Source organism: Chelon labrosus (assembly GCF_963514085.1).
Source record: "Chelon labrosus genome assembly, chromosome: 8".
NCBI lineage: Eukaryota > Metazoa > Chordata > Actinopteri > Mugiliformes > Mugilidae > Chelon > Chelon labrosus.
In genome coordinates this window covers 30,620,444-30,636,469 of record NC_140358.1, presented here as the reverse complement: position 1 = coordinate 30,636,469, position 16,026 = coordinate 30,620,444, and the positions used below count along the sequence as shown (strand labels likewise).

At 47.0% G+C, this 16,026-nt stretch overlaps 1 protein-coding gene across 2 annotated transcripts; it reads right to left on the bottom strand.

Moving 5' to 3' along the window:
• Nucleotides 1–232: 232 nt before the first annotated feature.
• On the bottom strand, nt 233–15,936 carry rnf130 (ring finger protein 130). Of its 2 annotated transcripts, none has more exons than XM_084549724.1 (9): nt 14,760–15,936; nt 11,638–11,929; nt 7,456–7,647; nt 6,682–6,932; nt 5,988–6,059; nt 5,674–5,756; nt 3,393–3,489; nt 3,100–3,286; nt 233–2,278 (listed from the first exon to the last, which is right to left on the bottom strand). In XM_084549724.1, exons 2-9 carry the CDS (start codon nt 11,894–11,896, stop codon nt 2,166–2,168), a joined length of 1,254 nt encoding a protein of 417 aa, XP_084405850.1. In that variant the 5' UTR covers nt 11,897–11,929; nt 14,760–15,936; the 3' UTR covers nt 233–2,165. The 2 variants fall into 2 exon arrangements, with proteins under 2 accessions (XP_084405850.1, XP_084405849.1); XM_084549723.1 differs by having other exon boundaries at nt 237–2,278; nt 11,638–11,924.
• Between the last annotated feature and the right edge of the window lie 90 nt (nt 15,937–16,026).

Genomic DNA, 16,026 nt, shown 5'->3' with positions numbered 1-16,026 from the left:
GCTGCGTCATGACGTGTTCCCCGTTACTGCCACCTGCTGGTCGGAGTGAAGTCCTGCAGTTTCTTTAATAAAGTAATGTCTGACATCAGACAGTAGGGGGCGCTGCGGCTGCAGTTTCTGTTTAAACAGACACTCGATGTTATTCAGTGTTTATTCTGGTCAATTTTTAGATTAATTAAAGTGACTGCGTCGTATTGATTTTACACTGTGAGACTGAAATACAGTGACTTTCATGTTTTATAAGAACTAAATGAATGAAGGACTCTCTGTAAGTACGGCTACGACCTCATACCAGTTCCAGTCTGAGGTACAAAACCGGTCCGAGACTTTAGATCCTGTCCGTGAAGTAAACAGACCCCCATGAGGAATAAACTGAGCCAGTTAAATTCAATAAAGACACTTTAATGACACTTAACGCTGAGGCAGTAAAGACACAGTGAACTGAAAGCATCACTCGTCTGCCATCGTCTTCGTCACCATGAGACACAGAGACGAGGACAAACAGACAGACGAGGACAGCAGTTGAGCATCCTGCAGAACTTTAGGACATCTTCAGGTCACTTCAGAGAAACTATTGATCACTCAGTCTGGTTATAGATTGTATAATGCTGTTTATATATTGATTATTATTACACGCCGAGTAATTCAAAAGCTGTTTAATACACTTTGAAGGAGCAGTCCGTCACTTCAGGAAACCCTCAGAGTCTAGAAGGCTGCAGGACGACGGCGTTTTATACGTACACTCTCCACTGTTAAACTACACAAACAGTCTCCTCCAGGTTCTGCACTGCTGAGATAAACACTCCTCGACCCAAGACGAACTGAGATCCCTCCATTTAACTGTGGCGAGTAGAACAAGGTTGTTCCTTGAAGTCTCTGCAGCCAGAAGAGAAGGGAACCCTCCTCTGGGAAACTCCACGTTTCTGATAACAGCAGGTTTACTGAAATGTTGGACTGCTCCTGTAAATTTAATGTCTCTTTGTTCTATAGAGAAACAGACTTTGTTTTGCTACAGGGGAGTTTAGTTCGAGTTCACATGATTGTTTCCTCCAGAGAATTCAGGACTGGGCCTCAGCCCAAGTCCAGAACTTCCTCTAGTTCTGGTTCCCTGGTGATGAAGAGGGGGAACCAGATCATTGAGTTTTGATCCAGGTCCAGTTCTTCAAACATGCTCCAGTCTGCAGTCACAGGTTCCAGACCAACCAGAAAACATGAACACGATTCTTCCTGGGTTCTGGTTCTATGGGTCTGTGTTGTTTCTGGTCCACCTCCTGTCAGGTCTGTTTAGGTTCAGGTCCAGCTGTCCTGGGTACAGACCTTTCAACCCGTTTAAAACATTTGGAGGAACTAGGAGGATATATAGGAACTCAAAAGGTTTTTAAGAGCTCAGGGACGTTTCCAGGAAGCCAAGGGACATTTGTAGGCACTCAGGAACATATTTGGAAACCTGTATTTTTTTTCTTTGAGAACCCTCCATTTAAGCTTCCAGAACTTCCAGAAATGTCTAGAAACCTCGGCACTCTTTAATACGTTGAAGACTTTTCCACAAACCTCAGAACCATGATTTTTTAGGAGCATTTCCATAAAGTATGTCAAAACCCAGAACACAGGAACTTTTTCTAGGCACTCACAAACATTATCAGGGATCATTTCTGGATCTCAAGAACATTTTCAGGTTCCTTTGGGTTCCAGAACATATGAGGAACCCCTTAGAAATTCCATATGCAATTCATGAATGTCTTTACACACCGACAAACCTCAGCAGAAAAACACTTTTTCAGCTCTTTAGAAAGAGTGACTAGAACGTTCTCCAGGAATCTTCTCAGGATTTTATAAAGGACATTTTTAGTAACAGAATTATATCGTCAAGTTCAGCTTGTGGTTCTTGGGCTGGAGTCGGTTCTGGAGTTTATTTCTCTGGATTACTTGTTTTTAATGATCCAACTAACAGCTCACATCCTTTCACTACTGTAAAATTAAAACATGAGTGAAAACAGTCTAAAGTGAGACCAGGATCCAAACCTGGATCTATTAAGACTGAGAAAAAACTGATGGAATAAACAGTGGTTGAACGTTGGTGCTGTTATAACACCCCAACAGGAAACACGTCCTGCAGCCATCCATCAGTAGGTGGTGTTGGCGCTGGGGTGTGGGATCCACGGGCCTCAGGACTTGTTGTCATCGTAGAGGTTGAGCGAGGCCTGGATGTCTGGCAGCTCCATCTCACAAACTACACTACGAGGAGACACCGAGTTCCTGTTGAAGAAGTGACCGCCACCTGACGACACAGAAACACATCAAACAGCTGATCCACTCAGTCACAGTCAAGTTACTAAAACATTTAAAGGTCATTTGAGGTAGAAATATAAACTGACTCTTTACTGAATCAAAAATGAAAAGACTACAAACGGAACAAGATGATTGTGAAGAAGATTATGTCCCTCTGTTGTTCAACACAAATGGACCTGGTCATATTCAAACTATGCAGACCTGATATACACCAATCAGCCATAACATTATAACCACTAACACTGATTATCTGGTTACCGTGGCTCCTGTCAGCAGGTTAGGGTTATGGTAAATGGTAAATGGCCTTGCTTTTCTACCTATTGCTACTCAAAGCGCTTTACAGTCATAGACACATCTACCCATTCGCTCACACATTCACACACCAGTGCCACGCACTGGGAGCAACTGGGGGTTCAGTGTCTTGCTCAAGGACACTTCGGCATGTGGCACATTCCAGGGATTGAACCGCTAACCCTCTGGTTCGTGGACAACCCGCTCTACCTACTGAGCCACAGCCGCCCCTAAATCTAACTTTAACCTGACTCGTTGAACTGACTCCGGTAGTTTTAGGAAAATACAAACAAACTTTAGCTTCAAACCCGAACATATGGTTCTGTCAAGACACCAACGTTTGTGAACTTAGTTTCAGCAGATCCAGTTTCAATCTACCCGTGTACGTCAAGTCTCTCACCACTCCTCACCACTTCCCCCCCCCCCCCGGTTCTACCTGTGTTTCAGTAGAACCAAACTGCCTGTACATTACAGTTGCAATAAGTTGTTGACGTGTATCGTGTCATGCTGAGCTCTCACTGGTCACAGCGATGGTGATGTCAGCAGGGGTTCTGGGCGTGGCCTCTGGGTGGGGGGGGCTGAGAGGCTCCAAGCTGATGGACGGCTGGTTAATGTCACCCAGTGGCGCCCTCTGGCTTCCTGACGCCTGACTGACCCCTAAACGCTCGACATCTAAGACAACGCTGTCCACACATGGAAGACTGGTCTGAGGAAGCACAAGGGGACAGACAGAGGGACAGACAGGAGACAGTCATTAACAGATGTCAACCAGACACACCTGGTTGGTTGCTGTTGATGAAGAGATCACTCACCATGATACCGAGAGCTTTGAGGATGTTGAGTTTGCACATGGGACAGGTGCAGTGTTCGTTCAGCCACGGGTCCACACACACTTTATGGAAGACATGTCTGCATGAGACACATGTTGGATGTTAACCCACCAGACATGAACGGGCAGGAAGTAAAACACATTATGTCACCAAGCTGTTCAGCCTAGAAACCGGTCTGATACTGGTCTGATACTGGTCTGATACTGGATAGATACTGGATAGATACTGGTCTGGTTCTGGACAGATACTGGTCTGATACTGGTCTGGTTCAGGTCTGATACTGGACAGATACTGGTCTGATACTGGTCTGATACTGGACAGATACTGGACAGATACTGGTCTGATACTGGTCTGATACTGGATAGATACTGGTCTGGTTCTGGACAGATACTGGTCTGATACTGGTCTGATACTGGTCTGGTTCTGGACAGATACTGGTCTGATACTGGTCTGGTTCAGGTCTGATACTGGTCTGATACTGGTCTGATACTGGATAGATACTGGATAGATACTAGTCTGGTTCTGGACAGATACTGGTCTGATACTGGTCTGGTTCAGGTCTGATACTGGTCTGATACTGGTCTGATACTGGTCTGGTTCTGGACAGATACTGGTCTGATACTGGTCTGGTTCTGGTCTGGTTCTGGACAGATATTGGACAGATACTGGTCTGATACTGGTCTGGTTCTGGACAGATACTGGTCTGATACTGGTCTGGTTCAGGTCTGATACTGGACAGATACTGGTCTGATACTGGTCTGATACTGGTCTGGTTCTGGACAGATACTGGACAGATACTGGTCTGATACTGGTCTGGTTCTGGACAGATACTGGTCTGATACTGGTCTGGTTCTGGTCTGGTTCTGGACAGATACTGGACAGACACTGGTCTGACACTGGTCTGATACTGGTCTGATACTGGACAGATACTGGTCTGGTTCAGGTCTGATACTGGACAGATACTGGTCTGATACTGGTCTGATACTGGTCTGGTACTGGACAGATACTGGACAGATACTGGACAGATACTGGTCTGGTTCAGGTCTGATACTGGACAGATACTGGTCTGATACTGGTCTGATACTGGACAGATACTGGTCTGATACTGGTCTGATACTGGTCTGGTACTGGACAGATACTGGACAGATACTGGTCTGATACTGGTCTGGTTCAGGTCTGATACTGGACAGATACTGGTCTGATACTGGTCTGATACTGGTCTGGTACTGGACAGATACTGGACAGATACTGGTCTGATACTGGTCTGGTACTGGATAGATACTGGACAGATACTGGTCTGATACTGGTCTGGTACTGGACAGATACTGGACAGATACTGGTCTGATACTGGTCTGGTTCAGGTCTGATACTGGACAGATACTGGTCTGATACTGGACAGATACTGGTCTGATACTGGTCTGATACTGGTCTGGTACTGGACAGATACTGGACAGATACTGGACAGATACTGGTCTGATACTGGACAGATACTGGTCTGATACTGGTCTGATACTGGTCTGGTACTGGACAGATACTGGACAGATACTGGTCTGATACTGGTCTGATACTGGTCTGATATTGGATAGATACTGGACAGATACTGGTCTGACACTGGTCTGATACTGGTCTGATACTGGACAGATACTGGTCTGATACTGGTCTGATACTGGTCTGGTACTGGACAGATACTGGACAGATACTGGACAGATACTGGTCTGATACTGGTCTGATATTGGATAGATACTGGACAGATACTGGTCTGATACTGGTCTAACACTGGTCTGATACTGGTCTGATACTGGTCTGATACTGGTCTGGTACTGGACAGATACTGGACAGATACTGGACAGATACTGGTCTGATACTGGTCTGATACTGGTCTGATATTGGATAGATACTGGACAGATACTGGTCTGACACTGGTCTGATACTGGTCTGATACTGGTCTGATACTGGACAGATACTGGTCTGATACTGGTCTGATACTGGTCTGGTACTGGACAGATACTGGACAGATACTGGACAGATACTGGTCTGATACTGGTCTGATATTGGATAGATACTGGACAGATACTGGTCTGATACTGGTCTAACACTGGTCTGATACTGGACAGATACTGGTCTGATACTGGTCTGATATTGGATAGATACTGGACAGATACTGGTCTGACACTGGTCTGATACTGGTCTGATACTGGTCTGATACTGGTCTGATACTCATTTCGTACTGGTCTGTTACTGGTCGCTGGGGAAACGGACTCACTTGCAGGGCAGGATTCGAACCACATCATTCAGCTGGTATGCTTCAATACACACGGCACAGTGGTTAAAGTCTGGATCTGTTTCCTACAACACGCGATACAAAGAAAGACAACATGTCATTCTGTGGTTCTGGGTCTCTGTGGAGGTTCTAGGTCTCTGGTCTCTGTGGTGGTTCTGGTTCTCTGGTCTCTGTTCTTCTCTGTGGTGGTTCTAAGGCTTTGGTCTCAGTGGGTCTCTGTGGTGGGTGTCTGTGGTGGTTCTGGGTCTCTGTGGTGGGTGTCTGTGGTGGTTCTGGGTCTACCTTGGTGCATTTACCTTGTCTCCTCTCTTCACCGTCCTCGTAGTCAGCTTCCCGATGGCTTTCTTTGCTGCGTCACCAAGACGACGCTGAAAGACAGAGAGGACACAGCGGTTTAACTGTGCAGCAGAATAAAGTGGACAATAAGGGACACAATGTCCTCCAGGACCTGCACCACCCAAGGGAAACCTGAACAACATAAGCTGACCTCAAAGGTTAGATCTAGTTTTTATTTGCAGGTTCAATAGAACCACTGCCAGGAAGGAGAGAAAGAGGAGGAGGAGGGAGGAGGAAGAGGAGGAAGAGGAAGGAGGAGGAAGAGGAAGGAGAGAAGGAGGAGGAGGAGGAAGAGGAAGGAGGAGGAGGAGGAAGAGGAAGGAGAGAAGGAGGAGGAAGAAGAGGAAGGAGAGAAGGAGTAGGAGGAGGAGGAGGAGGAGGAGGAAGAAGAGAAGGAGGAGGAGAGAGGAGGAAGAGGAAGGAGAGAAGGAGGAGGAGGAAGAGGAAGAAGAGAAGGAGGAGGAGGAGGAGGAGGAGGAGGAAGAAGAGAAGGAGGAGGAGGGAGGAGGAAGAGGAAGGAGAGAAGGAGGAGGAGGAAGAGGAAGAAGAGAAGGAGGAGGAGGAGGAGTAAAAAAACAGAGCTAATCTCTGAACCTCAACCTCCAGACAGACTGTGGTTCTGGTTGTGGTTCTGGTTGTGGTTCTGGTCGTTACCTGGCCATGGTCACGGGTGCTGGCGAAGCGGATCTTCTGGATGAAGTAGAAGATGAGCCAGGCCGAGGAAATGATCATGAGGACGATGAAGGAGATGGAGACAAACACCAGAGAGCCTCGGTTTATGTTTTTGTTGGGTCCACGCTGACCCACCACCACCGTCACCAGAACCGTCAGGTTTCGCTCCAGCTGAGCCAGGATCTCTTTACCGTATGTCTCTGTGATCATCACAGCCACCGTGTCACCGGTACCTGCACACAGAACCAGAACAGAGTCAGAGTCAGGACCCGAATCCGAGTTCAAGTCCGAGTCTGAGTCCGAGTCAGAACAAAAACAAGAACAAGAACAAGAACAAGGACCAGTCAGGACCATAGCCAGGGCTGCAGTACTGAGTCCTGTTGGTGACAGACTCCAGTTTATTTATTTTTATCTAGTTCTAGCTCTATTAATACATTAACACACACACACACACACACACACACACACACTAATACACACATTTAAACACAGACACAGTGTGAGGTCACGGTGACCTCATCAATTAATGACACGTCGTCTATCTTTAGGCGGATATCGATCGACAGGAAGTCAAACAGGAACTCAGGTCTTTACAGTGTAAACAATAGGAGGAGGTTTCTTCAACCCGTGGCTCGTGGTCCCTGAGGTTGAGGAGGAAAACTTTATTGAAATGTACAGTTCTCATGATAATGACGTTGACCTGTTATATGTTTACTCCCTGCTCCTGTCTGAGCTCAACTCATGGAGGACTCTGACCTTCATGTCCCATCTTGACCGTCTTGTCGGTGGAGTTGTTGTAGATGAGGACGGCGGTGGCGTTGTAGGCAGCAGCCTTCAGGATCTTCTCTTTAAAGGTGCAGTTGCCTCTCTGCAGCAGCGCCACCCAGTGGACGGTCCGTGGGGGAACAAGGAAACGGGTGCCAGAGTCACAGCCTTGCCGGTCCACCACTGAGGAGACACCACATCACTATGGTTACTGCCAAGTCACCTGACCAATAACTGATAAACCAGAACAAGTGAAACATTATCAGCATTTTTAAAATGATCGCTATCAGGTTTCAGTCAAGTCTGATCTTTAGTAGTTATTGATTTAAGATCTGCTATAAACCAAAACCACGTCCCTGTAGCATCAAAACCTCTTCTTCTTCCTCTTCTGCTTTATTGATGGTTGGCTGACGTCAAAGCTGCCGAAAATCCAAGAAGAAGAAGAACCAGGATCCAGTGTCTAATCATGTATAAATGTTAAGTCAGTGACTAGTGTAATGTGGATGTGTGGTGAGGTGGTAGTAGTTGATCATCTAAACAGAATCCATGGAGTCCACTCAGTCAAAGGCTGCACCCAAACAACAACAACAAACACTGAACGTTTAAAAGAAGAGAAAAGTTTCCTGGAGACAGCGTCAAGGAGAAACATCTTCCAGAGAGTAGGGCTGCGCGATTATGGCAAAAATCATAATCACGATCATTAGGATTGATGTTGTAATCACGATTATTAAAAACGATTGTTCATTGATTTGAGAACAAGCATTTCAAGGAACGGTTGGCAACCCTACTCACGTGACGAGTCAGACTCCGAGTCAGACTCCTCGAAACCAAAGTGTTTCCACACCACAGAATTCATTTTAGCTTTCTTCCCCACCAAAGGCTGCCTTTCTGCCATCTTCTATCGTCTTCTTATACGTGTTTTTTTCCCAAACACTCACTGGTAATACGCACCGGCACGGCTGAAAGCGAACATTTTCAGGTGGAACATGGAAGGGTTCGCTTCATTTACCACACAAGACACGGCGTGCGGCAGAATGATCGTTTTATTACGATTATCTTGTTTTTATGATCAAGGGAAGCCAAAATCGAAATCGAAATTTTGACTTTGACAGAAAGATTTATTGGACTGAATCCAGTCGATTCTAGGAGAAGACAAGGAAGACAAGGACAGACTTTAGGAAGCTACAGGAGACCAACTCTAGGAGAAGACAAGGAAGACAAGGACACACTTTAGGAAGACACAGGAGACCAACTCTCGGAGAAGACAAGGAAGACAAGGACAGACTTTAGGAAGACACAGGAGACCAACTCCAGGAGAAGACAAGGAAGACAAGGACAGACTTTAGGAAGCTACAGGAGACCAACTCTAGGAGAAGACAAGGACAGACTTTAGGAAGACACAGGAGACCAACTCTAGGACGTTTAACATCAGAGAGGGACTTAATTTAATCTAATTTCAGATGTCAATTTACTGCTCTGACATTAAAGCTGATTCACTGGTCCGACCCGGACCCAGACCTCTGGTCCCCTTGGACTGTGCCATGAAAGCTGACTTCTTAAATCTGGTTTTCTGTTGAGGATGTTTTTTTTATTTGTAATTCCTCTGCCCCAGTTCTGCTGCTGCTGGTTGAATATTTATCCTCTATGATGTGATTATTATTTTGTTAATCCTTACAAACAGAAGATATTTAAGCCAAATGTTTACCACTTCAAGCTCTGAACTCTAATTTTATTGATTAGATTCATTTGATTTCAGTTACTGTTCTGAATTTAGTTTGAATGTAATGCTGCAGGAGGAATATTGTAGTCTGCCTGTAAGAGTCGACAGCATTAATACGATGCTACAGTCCATCCAGCTGCAGTGTCCTTGGACCGTCTGACTGTAACATGACACTTCAGGGCAGAGACGCTCCGACCTTCAACTGCCTGAAAAGATCTGCAGTGTCTCAACACAGCGAACAAAACATCTGCTCAATCACAGCTGCCACTGAATCTACGAGGGCCACAAGAACTACAAACTACAACATCCGCTCAACTGCAAACTACAAATACATTCATTCATCTTCTGTAACCGCTTACTCCTGTGAAGGGTCATGGGGGGCTGGAGCCTATCCCAGCTGTCATTGGTCTAGAGGGGGGGGTCCACCCTGGACAGGTCTCCAGTCTATCCCAGCTGTTATTGGTCTAGAGGGGGGGTCCACCCTGGACAGGTCTCCAGTCTATCACAGGGCTAACACAGAGAGACACTCACACCTACGGCCAATTTAGAATCACCAATGAATAGGGGTGTGCATCTCTCCAATATAAGACGATTCGATACGTATCTAGATACATGGGGTACGAAACGATTCAGGAAGGATACATTTTAAAAACAACCGATTCGATTCGATTCGGTAGGATTTGATCCGATCCGATCCGATTCGGTACGATTCGGTACGATTCAGTGCAATATGATGTAATCCGATGAGTCTGTGCAAATTCTCATTTGTCCAGGTCAAAGGCATCTCTAGGCAATTGAATCAGGTCAGGACTTGGTTTTTGTCTGTGAAGACGTTTCGCTCCTTATCCAAGTGGCTTCATCAGTTCGAGAGACTAGCAGCAAGTCTGACTAGCCCGCAGACACAGACCAAAACCAAGTCCAGTTGACCTGATTCAATTGCCTAGAGAGTAATCCGATATAGTTCCTTGTTTAAAGTAGACATTTTACATTATGAATGATCCTAAATCAATCCTAAAAATGTGATATTGTTTACCTTCATAGTGATAAGTTTAATAGAGTCTCGCGAGATTTTTGCGGGAAAGAGAGAGAGAAAGAGAATAAGCAAGCGGGGCTTCCAGCTGTATTGCTGATATACGTAAATTCCGGACTATAAACCGCTATTTTTGTCACTTGCTTTGGACCCTGCGGTTTATACAACGAATTATGGATTTTTACAGCTAACGGTCACCAGGGGCGCACTATCACGGAAGCGCAGGAGCGAGACAGACAGTTTGCGCCAGGTAACGAGCAAAACAAACCAAGTGAGTCCAAATGCAGTACGAGAGCTGCTTTTAAGTTAAAGGCGATCGATCTGGCTGACTTTTCTGGTATAGTAGGCTGGTTATTTTGATACAGTAAACGGCCGTGTTACTGCACCTTTACTGCTGTGTTGGCTGTTTTCGAAAAAGATGCTGGTTATTTTGTTGAGCAGCAGGGTTACTGCACTTTTGCTGCCGTGTTACAGGCAAGTACTTTTACAAACAAATTAAATTTAGCTATTTAACGTTATTGCCTCGTCAAGCGTTGTAAGCTTTGTTTTTTGTTATACTGCACTACTACGGTACTATGACTGCAGGAAGTGCGCTAAGAGCACCGTTGTATTATTTGTGCACTGCACGAATGCTGTTTGTAATGTCAAAGATGTGAAAGTTTGATCGATCGATTGATTGAAAGATTTATTGTGTTTCTCAAATGTAAATAAATGGGACGCTTTGCGTTTCCAAACAGTCATTTCTGTCCCGACAATCCCCTCCGTGGTAGAAGAAACCCTTACGGTAATTAAACATTAAAGCACCAGCGGCTTGGGTGCGGCTTATAGTCGGGTGCAGCTTATATGGAACAATGTAGTTTCCCCAAAATTTAGCTGGTGCGGCTTATATTCAGGTGCGCCTTATAGTCTGGAAATTACGGTAATAACCCGATTCATAACTTTGTAATCGGGCCATCGACCGGTTCGTGGTACATTTAGATCGGTCCAGGGGCTTGTGTATCGATGCACTCACATCTTTTAAATCAAAACCGATTTCCGATTCATATCGGTAATTTGTTACATCCCTACCAATGAACCTAACCAGCATGTCTTTGGACGGTGGGAGGAAGCTGGAGAACCTGGAGAGAACCCACGCAGACACAGGGAGAACATGCAGACTACACACAGAAAGGAACCAGTCGGCCTGGATTAGAACCCAGAACCTTCTGGCTGGGAGGCATCAGTGCTGACCACCTCACCACTGAGCCACCCACAACAAATACAACATCCACTAAACTACAAATGTGTGTGTTTGTCCTCAGGTTTGTGTTTGTCCTCAGGTTTGTGTTTGTCCTCAAGAATGTGTCCTCAGGTGTGTGTCCTCAGGTGCGTTTGTCCTTGGGTGTGTGTGTGTGTCCTTAGGTGTGTGCTGTGATATCAGTACCTCCATGATGTGGTGCGGGTGCCAGGACGATGCCTCTGGTGTCCACTTTCGGGGAGTTCTGTCCGTATGTCCCCTCATCGCTACTCATCACGTGGACAGTGTTTCCTCGTCCGTCCAGCACCGTTGCATTTACCATGGCACCCACGTTCTCCTCCAGAACCAGGTTCCTGTCAGAGCGTGCCGCCGCCACAGACCCGGTCTGAATCATGAGCAGGAACAGGACGGATGGGACAGGCAGGTGAGTCCACCTTGGGGACATTGTGTCGTTGTCTTGGTCCACGTTACATCTAAACTGAGAGAAAGGAAAAATAAGTCTTTCAGACCATTAACACTCTGATCATGTCCTCCTGAGGACTGCACTGTCCAACTGTCTCAGTATCTCAAGGAAGAACTTCTTTGTCTCAGTGTGTCTTTATGTTTCTTTGTCTTATGTTTTAGATATTTCAGTTTATGTCTACTAATATTTCCTTTATGTCCTGAATGTCTCTTTTTCAATATTTGATATTAAATGTCCCAGAAAGGACGTCTTTGTCTCTTATGTTTATCCTCAATATGTCTTGAATATATATATGTGCTGTATAACTTTTTGTCATATAGCACAGCTCCTTTCTTTTTTCTGTGGACTGGATTTCCCCCACATTTATTTATTTACTTTTTTACTTGGTTCTCTTATTTTATTTTTCCTCTGCGACATGTCAGAATATGTTTATGCCAAGAGTCTGAGATGTATGACCAAGCCTGTATTCACAAAAGTTCAATAAAAATTTAAATGAGAAAAAAAAATAACTTTTTGTCCCTCTTGTCCTCGTCTGTTGTTAATGTCAGTTTATGTTCCTGAACAGGACGTCTTGATATCTTCAGTACATTTTTGTCCTAAATGGTTTCCGTTACGTCTTTTTGTCTAACACCATCATCCACAGTTCCTCCAGAGTCAGTCTTTGTCTCTTGAATGTCTCCTCTGGACTTCTCAAGTGTCTTTGTCCCCTGACCATCAGCACTCTAGGTTTTCACTTTATTGTGTTGTTCAGTCTCCAAACATCTGGAGTCTCTCAGTGTGCGTCCACATCAGTAATGTCTAACATCATCTTTATGTCTGTAATATAATCGTCCTGATGATCCGTCCTAACATCATTCCATATCGCTGTCTCTTCATGGTTTTGTCTCTCAGTTTTCACTTTTATTTAACAACGTAAACACGACACAAGGGACATGGACAGAGGGAAGTCTCCCAGCAGCCTAGACCTATAGCATGATGGGAAGCCCCCCATCAGCCTAGACCTATAGCATGATGGAAGTCCCACAGCAGCCTAGACCTATAGCATGATGGGAAGCCCCCCATCAGCCTAGACCTATAGCATGATGGGAAGTCCCCCAGCAGCCTAGACTTATAGCATGATGGGAAGCCCCCCATCAGCCTAGACCTATAGCGTGATGGGACGTCCCCCAGCAGCCTAGATCTATAGCATGATGGGAAGCCCCCCATCAGCCTAGACCTATAGCATGATGGGACGTCCCCCAGCAGCCTAGACCTATAGCATGATGGGAAGCCCCCCAGCAGCCCAGACTTATAGCTTGATGAGAAGCCCCCCAGCAGCCTAGACCTATAGCATGATGGGACGTCCCCCAGCAGCCTAGACCTATAGCATGATGGGAAGCCCCCCAGCAGCCTAGACCTATAGCATGATGGGAAGCCCCCCAGCAGCCTAGACCTATAGCGTGATGGGACGTCCCCCAGCAGCCTAGACTTATAGCGTGATGGGAAGCCCCCCATCAGCCTAGACCTATAGCGTGATGGGACGTCCCCCAGCAGCCTAGACCTATAGCGTGATGGGAAGCCCCCCATCAGCCTAGACCTATAGCGTGATGGGACGTCCCCCAGCAGCCTAGACCTATAGCATGATGGGAAGCCCCCCAGCAGCCTAGACCTATAGCATGATGAGAAGCCCCCCAGCAGCCTAGACCTATAGCATGATGGGAAGCCCCCCATCAGCCTAGACCTATAGCATGATGAGAAGCCCCCCAGCAGCCTAGACCTATAGCATGATGAGAAGCCCCCCAGCAGCCTAGACCTATAGCATGATGGGAAGCCCCCCAGCAGCCTAGACCTATAGCATGATGAGAAGCCCCCCAGCAGCCTAGACCTATAGCATGATGGGAAGCCCCCCAGCAGCCTAGACCTATAGCATCATGGGACGTCCCCCAGCAGCCTAGACTTATAGCATGATGGGAAGCCCCCCAGCAGCCTAGACCTATAGCATGATGGAAGTCCCCCAGCAGCCTAGATCTATAGCATGATGGGAAGCCCCCCAGCAGCCTAGACCTATAGCATGATGGAAGTCCCCCAGCAGCCTAGACCTATAGCATGATGGGAAGTCCCCCAGCAGCCTAGACCTATAGCATGATGGGAAGCCCCCCAGCAGCCTAGACCTATAGCATCATGGGACGTCCCCCAGCAGCCTAGACCTATAGCATGATGGGAAGCCCCCCAGCAGCCTAGACCTATAGCATGATGGAAGTCCCCCAGCAGCCTAGACCTATAGCATGATGGGAAGCCCCCCAGCAGCCTAGACTTATAGCATGATGGGAAGCCCCCCAGCAGCCTAGACTTATAGCATGATGGGAAGCCCCCCAGCAGCCTAGACTTATAGCATGATGGGAAGCCCCCCAGCAGCCTAGACCTATAGCATCATGGGACGTCCCCCATCAGCCTAGACCTATAGCATGATGGGAAGCCCCCCAGCAGCCTAGACCTATAGCATGATGGGACGTCCCCCAGCAGCCTAGACCTATAGCATGATGGGACGCCCCCCAGCAGCCTAGACCTATAGCATGATGGGACGTCCCCCAGCAGCCTAGACCTATAGCATGATGGGACGTCCCCCAGCAGCCTAGACCTATAGCATGATGGGACGTCCCCCAGCAGCCTAGACCTATAGCATGATGGGACGTCCCCCATCAGCCTAGACCTATAGCATGATGGGAAGCAGCCTTACATTTCTACCTCAGTGTATCTGCTTAAAATGTTTTTTCTGTCTGTTTTATGTCAGCACTTGTCTGCCAAATAAATGTTTGCTTTATTTTTTGACTTGTTTTTTTATGGAAAGAAGAGTTATGTCTCCCACCTGTTCAGTGAATGTCCCTGTATGTCCTCCAGATGTTTAGTTGGTCCCTGTATGTTCTACAGATGTTTAGTTTATGTCTCTGTATGTCCCCCAAACGTTTAATTGGTCTGCGTATGTCCTCCAGGTGTTTTATGCCCCTGTATGTCCTCCATACGTTTTATGTCCCTGTATGTCCCCCAGGTGTTTTGATTGTCCGTCCCTCTATTTCCTCCGGGTGTTTTGTTTGTTTGTCCCTCTATGTCCTCCGAGAGTTTTGTTTGTTCGTCCCTCTATGTCCTCCAGGTGTTTCGCTTCGTTCTGTATGTCCTCCAGGTGTTTTGATTGTTTCTGTATGTCCTCTTGGGGTTTTGATTGTCCCTGGATGTCCTCCAGGTGTTTTGATTGTCTCTGTATGTCCCCCGAGTGTTTGGTTGTCCCTGTATGTCCTCCAGGTGTTTTGTTTGTCTCTGTGTGTCCTCCAGGTGTTTTGTTTGTCCCTGTATGTCCCCCAGGTATTTAGCACGTGCTCTCCGTGTCCTTGCAGTCTTTTAAAACCTGGGTGAAGACTATCAGTTGCAGGGCATCAGGATATCAGGACATGAGGACATGGAGCACCGTCCGTGGGACACCCTCTGGACCGAGCGGCTATAAATTCGGAGGTCCGGTAGGTCGAAGCTGGTTCCGGCCGCACCGTGACTCAGTGTTTAACGCCGCCGCTCCATCCCGCTTTGTGTGACCGTGTGCTTGCGGACAGACGAGCCGAGACCGAGCCCGCGCTCCGCCGCTTCCTCCTCTCCCGCTGTGGTCCCGGTGGATGTGGACTCGGCGGGTTTTCGGAGCCAGATCCCGCTGGTGTTCGGTATTTTATTCCGGTTTCTGTCCTGGTGGAAGATGCGGACACTCGAGCCGTCTCTCCGTCTCCCCTTGAAGCGCTCTGCGCAGGCGCGCAGCTACGGCAAGGGGAGGTGGCAGACAGAGCGCGTGAGCGTTACCTTCATGTTGAGGTAAACGAGATTTGGTACAGCTGTCGCGATGTCTGCCGAGAAGAGAGCCCCCCAACAGTCATTCACAGCTGGGGGGTACATCCTGGACACCATGAGGAACTGCAGGTGGATTCTGTCTCACGTGTTGACATGTTACAGAGGACAGACGTGTTGATATGTTACAGAGGACAGACGTGTTGACATGTTGACATGTTACAGAGGACAGACATGTTGACATGTTGACATGTTACGGCGGACAGACATGTTGATATGTTACAGAGGACAGATATGTTGACATGTTACAG

Excerpts from the sequence above, each read along its gene's own strand:
- rnf130 (XM_084549724.1), bottom strand. The coding sequence starts at position 11,896 with ATGTCCCCAAGGTGGACTCACCTGCCTGTCCCATCCGTCCTGTTCCTG. Across the intron at positions 3,490-5,673 it reads GTTCGAATCCTGCCCTGCAA|ACATGTCTTCCATAAAGTGT; the intron begins GTGAGTCCGTTT and ends TGTCTCATGCAG. Across the intron at positions 3,287-3,392 it reads TCAAAGCTCTCGGTATCATG|ACCAGTCTTCCATGTGTGGA; the intron begins GTGAGTGATCTC and ends GTGCTTCCTCAG.